Here is a 17,951-nt window from a genome sequence, read left to right as displayed (position 1 = left end):
AAAAAAAAAAAAATTCAAAAAATTTTGAATTTTAGGAGAGATAGACACATAGGAAATCATTGTGTAATCATTTATTTTTGTCTTATCATGTTTTCATATTTTCTCACGTTTTCTTATGTTTTTGGCAAGAAAATTTTTTGGGGAACGAAAGAAAATTTCACAATTTTCAAGAGGAATTTTGAATTTGAAAAAGAGAATATTCTCCTGATGAGGACATACCAAGTGCAAAGAAAAATTCCTAACCTAAGGAAAAAAGTACAAAGAGTGTACTTTTTTCTTTTCTTCTCTGGGCTACCAAACATAGCCAAAAAGACAAAAACTATGATGACACAATGATTAAGTTATGTGTCTATTTCTTTCTTCAAATTGAAAGAAAATAAATTATTTTCTTAGCAATCAAACATAAGCCTATAAATGATTTTGTAAACAACGAACAATCTGTTGCACCAAAGAACCCCATTTCATTCAGGCTGGCCCAAAAATAATTGTTAATTGGGCTTGTGGATCTTGGTTCACACATTACCCCAGCCATGTGCCAGAATATGGATTAGGTTGTTCTCAATAGTGCCCATCGCCTAGATTGACCCATAGTTACATGGACGAGTGTCACGTGTCTTGACAATAATCTAACGCTTTGAGAGAGGCATGGCAAACGAGGTGCCAACACATGCATGGAAAGCGAGACGTCTAGAACCATTGGATCATCACCTGGACATATGGCACTCGCCCAAGTGGCCATGGACAAGACCTAGGCTATGGGCACTTAAGAGAGGAACTGAATCCCCAAAATACATGCAAGACTGTCAAGAAAAAAAGAAATTGAAAACAAAATAAGGTTAATCAAGAAAATAAACCATTTTTAACTCTTCAAAAATATTATCTACTAATTTTTTGAAAATAAATACACGTGTTGTATATAGTCTAGTATGCTACATACTTCGGGCAGTGATCCTAACCAAACCCAATTCAAAGCCATGAGTTTTCACTAAGGCCTCTCTCAGGCACTAGCCAGGCCCAACCTGATTAGTGGGCTGGGCCTTGGGCTTCCATTGGTCTTGCCAATGGATGCTACTGGTAAATTAGGAGGGTGAAGGGTGACAAAATAAGAATGGGAGCTCAAGGGATGAGGAATGAAGGGTTGTAGAAGGGAAATAATGGAAAAAATCCTTGGATTGGGGATCTGACTTCTCTCCATAGAGTTCAAGGATCAGAGAGTGATCCTTAGCTGGAAAGATTGGACACGCATCCCGAATTCACCCCGAGCCGTGGGATCACTCCCTGATCCCTAAGCTCTCCAGAGAGCAATCCTATCTTCGATTTGGTTGGGGGGGTGGGATGGGGGTAAAAATGCAAAGAAGATGAAAGGTTCTTCATGTGTAGCCTCTTTTCCTCACCTTCTGTTAATTTTCAATCATGATATATTTGGTTTACTTACCGTTTAATGTCCAGTTTAATTGGTGACCAAAGTGTTCAGCATCTTTCTCTAACCATAACCTTACACAAATCCTACTTTTGGTCGGATCATTTTGGAGTGGAGTCAATAGCTTTCTTGTTAAAAAAAATCTTATGTGATAATTCATACATGTTCCAGAGCTTAATCTAGATGACTCTTTATCAATTTTTTAGATTATTAGATCAGTAACAAACTCATTAGTCCCAATCTAGTTTGGCCGGTCCACACAATAGAAACCAAAGGGAGGGGCTAAAAAGGGTTTAGGAAAAAGAAGGATGAGGAGGTGGTGGGTGCCACATATTAAATAAATAATAATAAATAAAAAAAAGGAGAGAGAAGATAAAAGTGGTGTTGTGGTATTTTAGGAAGTTTAGTTTTATTTTCTTAGTTAGCAATAAGTAAATTTAAGGATGTAAAATAAAATAAAAAAATTGGTAAATATGTAAAATAAATTTTAAATCTATTAATAATGTAATTAATTTTTCTTATCTGGTGGGTCCGGGTTCTGGACAATTTCCCTTATTTAAAACTTTGGTGGACAATGGACACATGAGAGCTGAGAGACCCATTAATTAGTTCTGAAATTCAAAGAGAAACAAATAACTTTTGAAATTCAAAATGATTGGTGAGGCAAAGCGGGGCGTAACCTGGAGTTAGTTCTCCATCTGGTCCCACACCCTAAACCGCCATCTCCCCTTCTTTCCATCAGTGAGGATCTGAGCCCTAAGCTCAATTACCCAATTGAATGAGCAGAAAAGGGATCTAAGGGCATGGATTGTCACAATGACTTGTAGATGACTCTGGCCTCCATCTCACTGTGGGCCTGGGCGACCCCAAGCCCGAATCCACTATTCAAATTCAAAAATCCCTCTTCGTCCCCATTTGTTCCTTCCTCATTAAAATATACCTAAAATCACGGAATCGTCACTGGCCTCTGTCTATCGCTCTCGTTCCCCAGGTCCCCTTCGCTCCATATCTCTTTCTCTGGTTTCGATCATTTCTTTTTAATTGTTCTTGTACTGTTTATCATTCTTTGAATTTAATGCGTATTTCTCTGTGTTTGCATCTGGCTCCATTGATCTAGGAATTTTTTGTTTGATCAGGTGCGTTAATTGGTAATTCTTTGAATTCTTCTTGTACCTCTTCTGTTTATCTTTCTCTGAATGTGCTTGCATTTGGTTTCGTTGCTCTAGAAAATCCTTATTAGTCTTTTGTTCAATTTTTTAACATTTGATGGCACAAGACTCGACTATGGAACTTGTTCTTGATGTTTGAAAGTAGAAAACTATAGAAACGAGGATTTTATCTGATTTTTCTTTTTGAGTTTAGGTGTTTTTTAATGTTATAAAAATGGGAACTTGCTTTGTTAAAAGGTGATAGGAGTAGCTAGATGCACCTGTTACCTAATTTTGACATAAAAGAAAGGAGAGAAGAGGATCAAGAGTTTAGAGTTGAAATATGAGGATCCAAGAATGGAAACACAATGGTTAGAGCTGAAGATTTCATGAGCTTGCATTCTATGGTAAAGATAATAGAAGTGTTTCTGCCTCTGTTCTCCAAGCATAGGAAGGATGATAGTATCTCACAGATACTTCATATCAACTGAAAAGAGGAAAAAGAAACAACCAGAAAAAAAAAAAAGAGAGAGAATTATTTGACGAGACAAGGAACCTACTCTGAAATATTTAGATGACCTATTGCTTCACATAGTGAGTAATTCAAAATCGGTCTCACAAACAAGGTCTTCAAAATTATATGGAAGAAAAGGACAACAGTGCGGAGAGATGCTTCAGTAGAGATGCCTTTTGCGATCATGTAATCGTGTCTCAAGTTAAATGTTTATATATTTGGAAAACTTTTCCTTCACAATTAAGGTTTTACATAACATGGCCATGCTAGTGAAGAGGACAGGTAATGTGTTTCCTCACTCATTACTATCTTAGGGTTTTAATGTTTAAACAATAATATTTCAAGCAAATGCCTAAGATACTGGCCAACAATCACTGTATAGTTCATTATGTTAATAAAAAAGTAACTACATTTATGCATAATAGCGCTTATTGGGAGAACCATACAAAGATTATAGAAGAAAATATCCTCAAGTACAATTCGTTATCCAAAAGAAAATAAAACAAAATTTTCGGTTACAAAATCCACACAGCAGTGGATAATCTGTCATAAGGCCATGAATTGATTCCTTAATCCATGTTTATGGTGTTATTAAGGCAGGGCAGCACCTTGGTGACACCTAGGCAACAAGGTGGTAAGGGGGGGGGGGTTTCCAGGCAACCTTGTTCAGGTGAAGATGAGCCAGGCATGGCTAGGCAACCAGAGTGTGCCTAGGCTATATTTTTGGCCAGGCAAACTACCAAGTAAGCCACATTGAGTAATTATAAATATTGTAGACAGAGTTAGAGTTCACTCCACATGAAGATCGAAGACAGCTAGTTCATTTTTGGACTTATAGCACTTCTATTTTTCGAGTACATAAGCCCTGGTTTTGTATTTTATAAGTGTTATATTTTGATATGAACTTAGTACAAATGCAATCAGGAAGAATGGGACAAAAGCTTGGCCTGTCCAGTTCCAGGATGACACCTACATGTGACCAGAAGGTCTATCGCCTCAGAGAGCCTAGACAATTTGACAACATTTCATTATAACATATCCTATGGTCTACTTGCTAGAATTTATCTTGTCAATCATTTTTTTTTTTGGCAAGCGGGCAAGTATGCAGGTGTAAAGTAAAACTATAATGGCTGAAGTCTGAACTGTACAGGGATGAGCTTGAATTAGTTGAGTTGCGACAAATATACATGCATTGTGTGTCTGGAATAATCTCTTCCATTCGTAACTTGAATGGGGTAATACTGATTATGTCTGTTTCCTATTAATTATATCTGCTCAAAAAATAAAAACAATCTCCTACTTAAATAAAATCTTGTTTTATAACCTCATCTGGATACGACCCTTCTTCTCTTCAATGGTAATATTTTATTCCGTTCTGTTATTTTTTTCTCTGTACTACATAGACCCGTAACTTCTTAATATCTGGTTGCTTCTCGTTACAGATCAGAAGCCAAAAGGCCCATTAACTTTGGCATTTTGGATCAGTTGATTGGTCAATTTGTCTTTCTGTGTGAATGTTTAGCATATTCTACTGAAATGATTTGTCTTGCAGAGAAGTATATGCTTCAAAGTGTTTAGTCTGCAGTCTGATCAGCTAATGCAAATGGAAACACCTTCTGAATCTCTACTACATGAACTTCAGGTCATTCTTTAAGCCTCTTTGTAAAATAAGTTAATAACTATTCTATTCTTACGAATTACGATGTGCACTTGTTTTCTTCCCTTTCTTCCTTCTTGTGCGAAACAGCTGTTTGAAGATAAACTGGTTATGTTTCAATGCAATCCAGTTGGTATAGGATGGCTAAGCTTTCTGATTCTCTGTCTAATTCAGATCATATGGGATGAAGTTGGAGAATCTGATGTTGAAAGAGATAAAATGCTGCTAGAATTAGAACTAGAGTGTCTAGATCTATACAGAAGGAAGGTGGATCAGGCAAACCAGTTTAAAGCTCAGCTACGGCAAACAATTGCAGATTCTGAGGCAGAGCTTGCAAGAATCTGCTCTGCAATGGGTGAACGACCAGCACATATCATGCAGGTGGGTCTCTTGGCCAATTCTTAAGAAAGTTGAAAACTAAGAAATGATAATGGATTCAATCTGATTCTGACTTTATGTTCTGATTTGATGCACTACCTCTCTGACCACCTATTGAGCTAGTTAAAAGGTCTTCTAAAACCCGCTAATTACTTTTATTATTGTGTTTGTTTAGTGTGATCAGAAAGCTGGAAATCTGAAGGAAGAGCTGAGTGCCATTGTTCCAGAACTGGAAGAAATGAGAAAGAGGAAATGTGAGAGAAGGGACCAATTTGTTGAAGTCCTTCAGCAAATTCAAAAGATCTTAAATGAGATCTGTAGTTCCACGGAATGTAACCCCTCTATGGTTGTGGTGGATGAAACTGATTTGTCCTTAAGAAAGCTCGAAGAATTGCACAGGCAGCTGCAAGCACTTCAAAAAGAGAAGGTTGGACTTCAGCTCCTATGCTGTCAACCCTTACATGTGTGGTGAATTTATCTGATTTTGTTTATATTCATATGCAGGGAAAACGCCTAAAACAGGTGCTGGACCACCTTAACACCCTGAGCTCTCTATGTTTAGTGCTTGGTATAGATTTCAAGGGCACAATTAATGAAGTCCAACCCGGTTTGGATGATTCTGAGGGAACTAAGAACCTAAGTGATGATACAATTGAGAGGTTGGCTGCTGCAATTCAAGCGCTGCGAAAAATTAAGATAGAGAGGGTGCTGAAAGTAAGCATTTGGAGTATAATTCTCAATGTTCTTTATCATTAAATCTTTCCTGTTAGCCTTACTGCTTTTCTAACCTTTTAACCTGTGGCAGCTTCAAGATTTGGCAACGACATTGTTGGAACTGTGGAATTTAATAGACACACCAATTGAGGAGCAGCAGAGGTTTCAGAATGTCACCAGTAATATAGCTGCTTCAGAACATGAAATAACTGAGCCCAACATTCTCTCTGATGACTTCATTATTTATGTTAGTCCATAATTATAACTACATGATTTTGTGAGTATTCTGCTAAGATTCTGTGGTTCCATTCCATTAAGTAATCTTTAATAAATTTACTGTGCAGGTTGAGGCGGAAGTATCTAGACTTGAAGAATTCAAAGCAAGCAAGATGAAAGAGCTTGTTCTGAAGAAAAGATCAGAGTTAGAGGAGATTTGCAGGCGGACACACTTGGTGGCAGAGGCTGATAGTGCAATTGAATATGCAATTGAAACTATTGAGTCTGGCAAGAAAGAATGATGATATGTATAATAGAATTACTAATCTCTTCATTATGCAGTAATATGATCGTCTTGTCTCTTGCAGGTGCAGTGGATCCTGCTGGCATCCTGGACCAAATTGAGCTTCAAATAGCAACTGCTAAAGAGGAAGCATTTAGCAGGAAAGAACTACTTGAAAAGGTTGAGAAATGGTTAGCTGCATGTGAGGAGGAGTGCTGGCTTGAGGAGTATAACAAGGTTGAAAATCGTATTTTTAAGAAGGAAATTTTCTTCATTCGGTCCCTTTTTTGGGCTCATTTTCACAAATGGTGGTGTTGCAGGATGAAAATCGCTATAATGCTGGTAGAGGTGCCCACCTGATCCTGAAGCGTGCTGAAAAGGCTCGTTTGACAGTCAGCAAACTTCCAGGTTTGTATCTTGCATGTATGCATTGTTAATCCCGGTTTGGAGAGATCAAGATTATAATGGACTCCACCATTCGGGCTTAAGTTTCCAAATACAGTTCCTAATTGCGTAGAATTGACCCGGTCACTGGGACATTATTTAAGGCTAATTTTAGCCATGTATGGTATGCATTCTTGGAATGCATGTTGATAATGCGTCCTAAGATTATAAAAATGCATTATTCGCCTAGAATGCATATCAAATGCAGCTTTAAACTTTTCAAATCTTCATTTTGGTTTATTTAGATATATTCAAATTTGTATATTTCTCGGTCTGTTTGGTGTTGGAGCAGCATTGGTGGATGCATTGGCATCAAAAACCACAGCATGGGAGAGAGAAAGAGGTGTAGAATTCACATATGATGGTGTAAGTTCTCCCCTTTTTATTCATCAAAAATTGATCTAAAATCCACCAAGTCAAACTATGAATTGATTTTCAGTGTTGGATTGGAGTAAATTCTGTCTAGTTTATACTTGATAATGGTTCTTCCAAGTTGGAATGTACTCCAGAATCCAGATGCTTTACTTTCTTCCAAGTTGGAATGAACTCTTAATTATTATCTGTCATTCAATTCAAGTTTCTTTCTATAATACTGTCTAGTTTATACTTGATTATGGTTCTTCCAACTTGGAAAGTACTCCAGACTCCAGATGCTTCGCTTTTATTCTTGATTGTGCACATATGTCACAACTCTTAATTATTATCTTTCATTCAGATTCGGCTGCTTTCTATGCTGGAAGAGTATAGTATTTTAAGGCAAGAGAAAGAGCAAGAACGCCGAAGGCAGCGGGTATGGACTTTGGTCTAGAATCAATCTCCATCAAATCATGCATGTTTTGTGACATCTGTACCCAATTCAATCCTTGCAGGACCAAAAGAAACTTCAGGGGCAGTTAATAGCAGAGCAGGAAGTGCTTTTTGGGTCAAAACCAAGCCCTTCAAAGCTCCATAGTGGAAAAAAGGTACCGAGAACTTCAACCGGTGGTCCGGGCGGCAAAAGAAATTCCCTTGGTGGAGCAATGCTGCAAACTCCTAAGTCTAATCCGCTTAATGCCAGAAGAGCTACTCCTCAATCATGCGCAATCAAGAAGGTTCTATTGCCAAATGACTCACTAAAGAACCATCAGGATGAAGGTGTTGCGGCTTTGCCAGCAGGTCATTCTTTCTCCCATTTTATTTTCCTTTCTAAAAACCTTTTCAGGCTGGGTATTTTGAAGTTGTCCTCAATATGTATATTATATATAGCACGAAATTGACTTTTTATGTAGGTGGGAGAGGGTTGGACAGTGCTGGCCTTCTAGTTAAACAGCACTCCTTGAATGCTGCAAATGCTTGTGATATTGAATCGCCCATGTTGCGGAAGCCCTTCTCTCCCGTCTCCAAGGCCAACATAATGAACTTCATGGAAGACAAGAACAAAGCACAGAAAATGCTTCCAAATAACGAAACACCAACGACCACACCATCCAAGTTGTCTTTTCATACTGATGAAGAGAACAGAACCCCCATGACAATGCCAATTCCAGTGCCCACTACCCCTTCAACTGTGTCAGTGCCCATGCAGACTGCCATAACACCCATTCCTGCCTCTGTCCTCTTTGTAGCTAATGCCATGGGAAAGATGCCTGAAGAGATTGAATACTCATTTGAGGAGAGAAGAGCTGGTTTTGTCCTTCCCCATAGGCATCTGAAGTCTTTTGTTCAAGTTTGAAACATTGGATGAACTCGAATAAAGTTGGTCTCCATGCATTTCTCACTTCTCATTTTTGTGAAGTCAATCAATATTGACTTTTCACATTCATGTATATAGTCTCCACTATGCCGCCAACTGTTCAGTACCCATGTGGACAGCCATAACCCCGTTCCTGCCTGTCCTTTTGGAGCTAATACCATTTGAAGAGATTGAATACCCATTGGAGTGAAGAGCTGAGTTCATCCATCCCCAGACATGTTTGAAGCCTATTGTACAAGTTTGACATATTGGATAAACCTGGATCATGTCAGCTTTTCCATTCATGTATATAGTCTGGCAGCACTGAACATGTGAAACTGTGACACCAGAAAATGTGAAACTGTTTTTTTATTGGAGGGGGGGGGGTAAATGTGGTTTTCCTGCTGACTGTGTTTTAAGGTACAACTTAGATTTCCTGACAACAACGTGTCATCCCCATGGGGGAACCATGAATATTTTTGGTTTAGCTGCTACGGTAGCTTGGAATTTATTTTTTCTTGGAGCAATTATGTTAGTTTTTCATTTCATTTGGGTGACATCGAAGATGAACTTTGTTTGAAGTGGTGAACAGGGACATGAATGCTTAGTCAATTGCAAATTAACTTCTCAGCTTTACAAGTGATTGCAAATAAAGGTCTGCAAATGATTTGGCAGACCTTATGGCTAAGATAAGATTGTGAGATCAAGGTGGTGTTTCTGGCTTTTTTTTTTTTTTTTTTCCTGTTTGGATTATACTCTTTTGTTTCTTGGTCTTTATAAGTTGTTTCTTATCCCCGTCCCCCGTCCCTGTCCCCCTCGACCCCCCCACCCCACCCCCCCCCCCCCCAAAAAAAAAAAAAGAATAAAAGAAACTGTGACTTTAAGTGGAGTGGCAGAAATGGTTTCTTATAGCAATTGCAGATAAGTTTTTTCTCATCTAGACCTTGTAGTATGCTAAGTGATCAGCTCCAACACTGGAACACTGATCTGGAGAACTGGAGCAATACATTGGGGCAACAGATACCATATAAGCTGACGGGACTAATGTCCTGCGAAGGGAGATTGAACTGAGATCAAAGGCTGAGTCAGAAGAAGCTGCAAGAAATGTTATTAGTACCAATGAGGTCCGGATTGAAGACTTTTAAGAGTTTTAACTACAAAAGTGTATGACTGAAAGAATCAACATTAAAATTAAATTGGATGAAGCTGAAGGATTCTGACAGAAAGGAAATTAAAACAGAGTTTTCTGTAATGGCTTCCACTAGGTCTCAGGAATTTGGGACGATGGAAGCACATTTGTGTCAATGCAAGAAGCCTAAGTAGAAAGATGAATGAACTGAAGAGCCTAGCAGATAGATGTGCTGAACAAGCTGTGGAGATCATCCCTTAAAGTATTGATTGCTGAGTCAAAAAAGGAATAACATTGCAGGTTGTGAAGGCTAATTTATAGGATGTAATGTCCAGAACAATTCCCTCAGACACAAGTCCTCCCTAGATCACTTATTTTGGTTTCATGTAACAACCCACAAATCAAAGATATGATTTTTCTTTTTTTTTTAACATAAAATGTAAATATGACACCAGAAAATAAGAAAAAATTCTCATGGAGTAAAATTTTTGGGTAAAATATCATTAGAGGCTCTGTTTGCTTTGTTTTAACATTTTTTGTTCAATTAATATTCGACATTAAAAAAAAAAAGGCTTGGCATGTTGCGGGGCTTTGTAGCCATTTGTCTACCTCTCTGGTATGTTTGCCACCTGCTGGCTCACCTAGGGTAGGTGGCATGTCCAACCCTCTCTATTTTTTTGAATCACTAAAACAAACTGCGAAAAATTCTAGTTTACTGGGAAAAGATATCATTTTTTTCTTTACATGTAAACAAACAGAATCAGAAATAAAAATTTACAATGATACAAACAGGCCAAGAGAGAGAAAGAGAGAGAGAGAGAGAGATCTAAGATCTAAACCTGCGTTACCCTGCAAGTTTTCGGGCTAAGACCAATTGTGTAGGCCTTATAACACATTATTTACCATGGACCACGCTCCGATTAGCCCATGGAAGTTGCTAGGCATCACTTTTTGACTTCATATACACTATCAATACAAGATGGGCCTGTGGAATACAAGCTAACTAAGGGTCCATTAAATTTCTAATGTTTGTCCATTTCAACTTAGTATCTTATAAGAGGTTGGGAACCTTGATTGGGAGTTACCAAGGTATTCATAGGCAGTTGGTTATTTTGCTACAATGATCCTTTTTTTTCTACCAAAAAAAAAGGTTATTCTGCTACAATGCAATTTCCATTGGCATTCAAATTCTGTGGGCATACTATCATGCGATCCTCATTTCTCCAAGAACCCGCCATCTGCTTCTACATATTGGAGGGATCTCCAGACTACCCATTTATATTCATATCTTACATGCCAAGTCAATAATGGGAAGCAAAATAATATATTGAGAGAAAAGTATACATTAACAACAAGTACTACTTTCTCCCTTCAATGATTTTAATTTTCTACTTCTCAATGCCAACTTAGAGAAGTAGGTTGGTTTTGTTGGATTTCATGGGAAAAAAAAAAGATCTTTGCAATGCTACCATTCCTCATTTCTTTTCCAAGTGGGAGGAGAAAATTATAATGGTTGCTATTATGATTTTTTTGAAAGGTTTTTCTTTAAAAAAGAAAAAGAAAAAGATAATGAAGCTTAATGGATTTTTCTCAACCCATTTAATATGGCCATAAGATACAACTAGGTACCGTTTGACAACGTTTCTGCTATTTCTGTGTCCAGAAATAGCAGAAACGAGTTTTCACGTTTCTGGGAGCAGAAACAGATTTTTGTGTGTTTGATAAACCTGTTTCTTGGATCAATTGATCTTTATGAGGCAAAAATCCACAATTTGTTGTCTTCACTTGTTTCTAGAAACATAAACTTTCATACATCCACAATTCGTCACAGCCGTTTCTTGTAACATAAATTTTCATAAATTCATATTTACGTTTCTAAAAGCCGGTAGAACGAAACAAGATTATCAAACGCTTTTTACCCCTTTTCTCCTTTTCTAGGAACAGGAAAATGCAGAAACACGTTTTTGGGAACGTTATCACACGATGCCTAAGTGTACAGTCCATAGATTCCCAACTACGTAAGTCATACATTGAATCATCAAATTTGTTGTTCATTTTCCTAATGAAATTCACAAGTAAACTATTATTACCAATGAGAGCATAGGGCCACAAAGTGGTCTAAGCTCACCTTGTCGTGACACCTAGGTTATAAATATCTGGATTAGATCATAATGTATAAGTCAATCTATCTTGAAATCCAATGATGCTGATCTACCCAATTTTGGCTTATACCTATGATATTTGTTTTAATATTGACTAAGATCAAGCCCCATTGTCCTATCTCTCAAAGGTTCTGCATTGTCCAACCTCATATACTATAATAATTTTATGAGAAAAGGATATGCATGTTTTATTATATTGGCATCATATTCGTTAAGGAAAACCATCACTAAGAGAGATTATCATGACATATAATAGTCCTGGACTTCAATACTTGTGTGTGTATACAAGGTCACATAACATAATGAGACCCTGTTTGTTCGACGGAAAAAAGTAGAAAAGATAAAAAGGGGTGAAAAACTTTCCCACAAACTACCATAAATAAGAGTGTTTAGATAATTGGAATAGAAAATTTATCAAACAATGCCATTTAAGGCAATAATAATTGTTCGTAGATGTGACACTTAATTTTTCCCACTCCTCACCTCCAAAGTCCTAAAATTTATAGAATTTTATGAAAATTTTGTTTTTATTATCTCTCTCCTCCTTTTATTTCATCTCATTCCCATAGAATTCCACTCCATCAATTTCTTTTCTTTTCTATAAAATCCCATTCTACTAAAAATTATTTATTTCATGTTTTTCCTTTCCTCTGTTTCCTTCTCAATCCAATCCACAATAGTGATTCATCTGTTTTTTTATCTATCAAACAAACATGGCGTAATTCTTAATTACTGTAACACTTACAAGTCAACGGTCAACATGGACTTTCAGTGTTTGTCTTTTCTAAAAAACCTTCAGTGTTTTGTCCAACATGGCAACCTATGTCCCACCACGTGGCTAAAAAAAGTTTCCTAGAATGAAAAAGAAAAAAAAGAGTTCGACAAGTTTTGTTGGTGAGTCATGACTCGTGAGTGGTGAGACCTATATGAAAAAGATCCTGGGTGATTAGCAATTTGCGGCCCGGTGATTGGATGCCATCTCTAGCACTAAAGCCACGTGTGATCTCAGATATTGCATCATCACCCATTGTCAAGTTTGTGAACTCGTGAAATACCTCTCACTCTCTTGTCGTACCTGCCACGTCATCTGCAAGCAAGCACCGCATGGAACTGTGGGGCCGTACACATCTGGGTCCCACCACGATAGCATTGGGTTGACGTGGCCATGAAGCAATCAAAATAAAAAATGTACTTCCCTGTTTTTTTCTTTTTTTTCCTCTTCCTTTCGGATAAGTTCCACTCTCTTCTCAGGGTGAAGCAACCCTTTTTATCCGTTTTAATTACGAAAATGCCATTGGATGCCCATTTTAATTACAAAAATGCCATTGGATGTCATTGCGACATGGAGACGCACTACCGGAGTGATGATGGAGTGTCCTCCAACAAACTGATTGAGCTCCTCTATGGTGTAACATAGTGTTCGATGTGCATTCAACTATTGAAAATTCCTTAACATGAAACCTAAGGTGATTACACATAGTCCAAGGCGTTGGGTGCAAACTGAACTAAGGTGATTGCATGTAGTCCAAGGCATTGGGTGCAAACCTAACAGTGTATTGCGCCACAAAACCTGTGTCTAATAATAACAATAACCAACTAAAGAGGCATACCCGTTAGATCCTGTTCAGTAATAGAAATCTTTCACCTCCTATTTCCAACCTCTGTTTTTATTAAAAAGAATATATATATATATATATATACTAGATATATATTACTCAATACTGTTTTTTAAAGCCATAGCCATCATAAAAGAGTATGTGAAATAATACGAACTTTAAACCAAACAACATCGTTTCTAGCTACTTCATAATTTCTATAGGTTAGAATTCGAAGTCCATCGACAAAGGTCCCAGTAGCAATTCCCCCCCCTCTCTCTCTCTCTCTCTCTCTCTCTCTCTCTCTCATTGACAAACCCTAATTCACACTCATATTTTAAATTCATCACAAACTGAGTCATCCTGTTAACGGGGACCTACAATAACATAGAGGATCGACAAGAAATTAACAACACCACTAGATGATCTATTAGGTCGCATAGATTTAGGAATCGGATCGACTGAGTCGTATTGATATTGATTGTGGATGATATTGATAGTACAAAATTTTTGGGGGTAAAATAATAAAATCAAATTCGACCTAATATGACTACTGTATATTAATATCAGTGGCAATAACACTGTTAGTTGCGTTAGTGCATGGACTAATGAGAGAGCAACTGGAGGCATCGACCACATAGGGGTAAGGTAGTATTTTTATACAACCTATATCTGGTCATAGAGGGCATGAGTGCACGATCATTTAACAATATTTTCTCCTAATATACTTACATGAGGGTTTTTTTTTTACGCTCGTTATTTTGTGCAAACCTCTTTAAGGGTTTCTCTTTTTGAATCATCCAATTACGGGAGTTATTTTAAACATCTAACTGTTCTAGATGAACAATGAAACATGACGAGATGTACAAAAGTGACTCGCATACTATTATTATTAGGCACATAGAAGTCTTCTACAACCAAAAAAAACAAACACATAAAAGTCAAGAAAAAGCTGTTTTTTGTTCTAAGAGGCCAGTTTGGATGCTGGGAAGAGGCCCATTGATTGGAAAAATCCATTGCCCAAATTGAGATTGGAAAATGGAAAGACATAACAATTTCTTTAATTTTTAATTTTTTGTTCTTTCCAATCGAGGGGTGAGGTATAGTGTAGGGATGCATCAATGTATGTCGGCCTTGGACTGGACAAAATTTTTCACAATAGGTTCCACCATTTTTTTTTTATGGTACAAGGTCCCACCAATTTTAAAGTATTAAGTATTGAGAAGACTTGTCTTGAGGGGAAGGTTATATTCGAGAATTAGTGCCAAGGGAGTAGGATCTTATCATTTCCCCTTCTAGCCAACTAGCCATTCAATAATTAGAAAGTAATTAAATTATTTCATACCAAAAAAGAGGAAGTAAGCATCCACTCATTCAGAAATAATTAATTTAATTTCACACCTAAAAAGATGAAGTAAGCATCCAATAATTCGGAAGTAATTAAATTAATCTAATACCAAAAAAAAAAAGGAAAGAAGCTTTGAGAAGTAAGATACTTAAATAAAGGAGAAATTTTGTTCTAATCAAGGATGTGTGAAAAAGATTTCTTACTTTATTTTTTACTCTTTAGGCTATGTTTGGTAGTCATTTTGTTTCATAAACGATGTTTCGTGTCAAAATCATAATTCGCTTCTGTGTCAAAAAATTTGGACATTTTTTTTTATCCGATTCGTTTAAAAAAAAACAGAAAAACAAATTGTAGACATCAAACGGAAAATTCTGTTTTTTGTTTCCTTAAAACGAAAAAACGTTAGAAACGCTTTTTTCGGATGACTACCAATGTAGCCTAACATTTTCTTTTTTATTATCGAAGGGTAAAATCATATAATTTTAAATATCAAAATATATGTCATCTTCAAAATTTATTATTATTATTATTATTATTATTATTATTATTATTATTATTATTATTATTATTATTTCATTAAATGACTGTTTTGGGAATAAGACATAAGGCAATCAGAAGAAGATTGCAATTTCTTACTCCACCCTTTTGATCACTCTAAGATACAATCATAATAAATTTCATAAAAAGAACAAAATTACATTACATGGATTAATTAAGGGACTATCTAAATGATATCACCTATATTTATAATTTTACAACTTTTGATTGCCCCTCATTTTATTTTTTAAGTTTACTACGTCATAATAAAAAATTATCATTTTCTTGCATATTTTTTTAATATATGTATGAAGTAATAGGATTTTTATTCATTGGAGAAAAATGGGTTACATTAAAAAGGTTAAAAAAGTAAAATTATAAATTATTTAACACCCTAAGAGGTGTCAATAAGAAAATCACAATGAAAGTAATTAAATTAATCTCATACCTCCAAAAACAAAAAACTATACTATTTGTTTGATTTATCCCAAGTGATCATAGAGGCATCAAATTTTTTTTTTTTTTCTTTTTTCCGGTTGTGGGTGGTATTGGGGGGGGGCGGCGGGGAGATAAATCATAAAGGCATCAATTGATAACTTTGAAATATGCATTCTATGAGTAACCCTTGCATGTTGATGTATTGTTGTGTTTAATGATAAGAAAAAATAAACAAAGGATATTTTGATTAATAAAATGTGAAATTTTGAATTAATCAACATACCCACATGATTTTCTTTCCCTCCCAATATATGTGGCATCCAGGTCTATGTTGGAATGTGTGTTCTAGATAATCTGAGCTCAAAACTTACCATAAATCAATTTTTTTTTTTTCATTAAAATGCTAAACTAACAGTCAACATTAGGTGAAAAGAAATAAGATGACAGACCAATGAATAATGGCAAGTATTGTTTAAAATTTTCTTCTCTTATTCGTTGATTTACTATACTGTATACATGGTATACCATCTCACATGGGATGTTGGGATTAGACTCTCCACCCACAAATCATTCCCTATTCCCTTGATATTGACTGTTAAGGCTAGCAAAACTCCTTCAATATATATGCTACCTATTTATTTATTTATTTATTTATTTTTAATCTGCTCATATTTGTTCAAACAGAATACTGATTGGATTCAATATTCATAATGTGAATGCAACAAAATGCCTCACCTTTTGGTCTACGTTATGTTAAATTGTTCATCGGCTCAATGTTGAGGGTGACAAGTTAGTTTTTAGAGCTTCTTTTATGTTTTTATCTTATGTTTGGTGGTTTACTTCACCATTTTTTATTTTGTTTTCTATACCTTTTTTTTTTCGGTAATTACATTTATTCCTATCTCTTTACTTAAATACTTTTTTTATTGATAAAAAAATTTATGTTAAATTGCATCATCAAATCCATGTGAATTATCAATTGTTTTGATCGAATTTTAACTATTTTTTACAATGTTAATATTTATTAACGCTTAGGTTTAACTTTTCAAGCACCCAAGAGTGCAGCTTGGCTAGTGAAGATCGATTCTTCACAATAAAGACGTCATGAGATCAACTCTCTCGAGTTCTATCTATCAAAATAATAATAATAATAATAACTGTTTAGATAAGAACTAATCTTAGGGACATTTTACAAGATACGGACAAAAATATAAGTTTCAATAAACGATCTAATTTATTTTTATTTGAATTCCATCAAAATATAAATATTGAAAGATTTATTTTTTGTCTTCATATAAATCTATCCACTTGAGAAGGACTAGGGGTTAGATCATACTGACTGGATTCAACGTAGAGGGTCTCGTAATCATATATTAGATGAGGGTCTCATAATCTATCCACTTGACTAGTATTATATTTTAGTCAAGGATAAAAAATAATTTTCAAATATATTTTGAAATTAACTTATCACTTGTTAAAAATTAAAAAAAAAAACACTATTTCGCTATCAAAACCTTTTGTTCTCACTTTATTTTTTGAGTGCATATGTGATATGATGATATTTACCTTGATTAAAAAAATTATATCATATTAAAAAGGAAAAATTAGTAACATTACAAATTATTTGGTACCTTAAGCTGTGTCAATAAGAAAATCTCAATTTAAATGAAGAGAAAAATCAAAGTTGTGACTCAAGATGCAAATCCCATTTTGGGGGTTCTATGTCGCTTATGAGGATGCCACAATCTTTGGTAAGATATTTATGCTTGATGATGAGTATCGAATTACTAAGATTTAAAGAAAAAATGTTCATTAACTTAAAAAAAAAATAAAAAAAAAAGTTCAGAATAGGCAATGGATTGAATGATTAGAAGGATGAGCTTGGTTGAGTTTTATGATCGGTTATATTCTTTTTTAATCTAAGAGAAAGAATATTTGAGAATAATAAGCATCATTTCGATTATTTAGTGGTAAGTAAATTTTTTATTTTTTTATTTTTTTTTATCAAAGCACAGACTAAGTTGCGATTTCTATGAAAGGCGCCATAATTCCTTATGAAAATGTTGTGCTTGAAATTTATTGTAGCAGCAAATTGTTTCATACCTAATATATAATGTTTAATAATTGAAGTTATAAGCTCTATATTAAATGTAGTATGAAATTATTACAAATTTGGTAATTTCAATGAGTTAGGTCCATAGGAACCATGAAGTCTTAGCCTTTCAATCCAAAAAGAATCACTTAAGACTCGGGTTTT

The 17,951-nt window shown here is 35.5% G+C and overlaps 1 protein-coding gene across 2 annotated transcripts; it reads left to right on the top strand.

Annotated features, from left to right (window-relative positions):
* Positions 1-2,285: 2,285 nt before the first annotated feature.
* LOC122087173 (65-kDa microtubule-associated protein 3-like) lies at positions 2,286-9,012 on the top strand. 2 transcript variants are annotated; one of them, XM_042656203.1, is made up of 14 exons: positions 2,286-2,411; positions 2,538-2,556; positions 4,635-4,724; positions 4,914-5,120; positions 5,293-5,544; positions 5,622-5,831; positions 5,923-6,078; positions 6,176-6,335; positions 6,416-6,567; positions 6,651-6,738; positions 7,067-7,140; positions 7,490-7,564; positions 7,644-7,929; positions 8,043-9,012. In XM_042656203.1, the coding sequence occupies exons 3-14, from the start codon at positions 4,680-4,682 to the stop codon at positions 8,483-8,485; spliced, it is 2,148 nt and encodes a 715-aa protein (XP_042512137.1). In that variant the 5' UTR covers positions 2,286-2,411; positions 2,538-2,556; positions 4,635-4,679; the 3' UTR covers positions 8,486-9,012. The 2 variants fall into 2 exon arrangements, with proteins under 2 accessions (XP_042512137.1, XP_042512138.1); XM_042656204.1 differs by having other exon boundaries at positions 2,354-2,411; positions 2,538-2,568.
* The last annotated feature ends 8,939 nt before the right edge of the window (positions 9,013-17,951 follow it).

This window comes from Macadamia integrifolia, chromosome 8, assembly GCF_013358625.1.
Source record: "Macadamia integrifolia cultivar HAES 741 chromosome 8, SCU_Mint_v3, whole genome shotgun sequence".
Taxonomy (NCBI): Eukaryota; Viridiplantae; Streptophyta; class Magnoliopsida; order Proteales; family Proteaceae; genus Macadamia; species Macadamia integrifolia.
The sequence above is the reverse complement of the archived record's forward strand: the minus strand, read 5'-3'. Positions and strand labels throughout refer to the sequence as shown.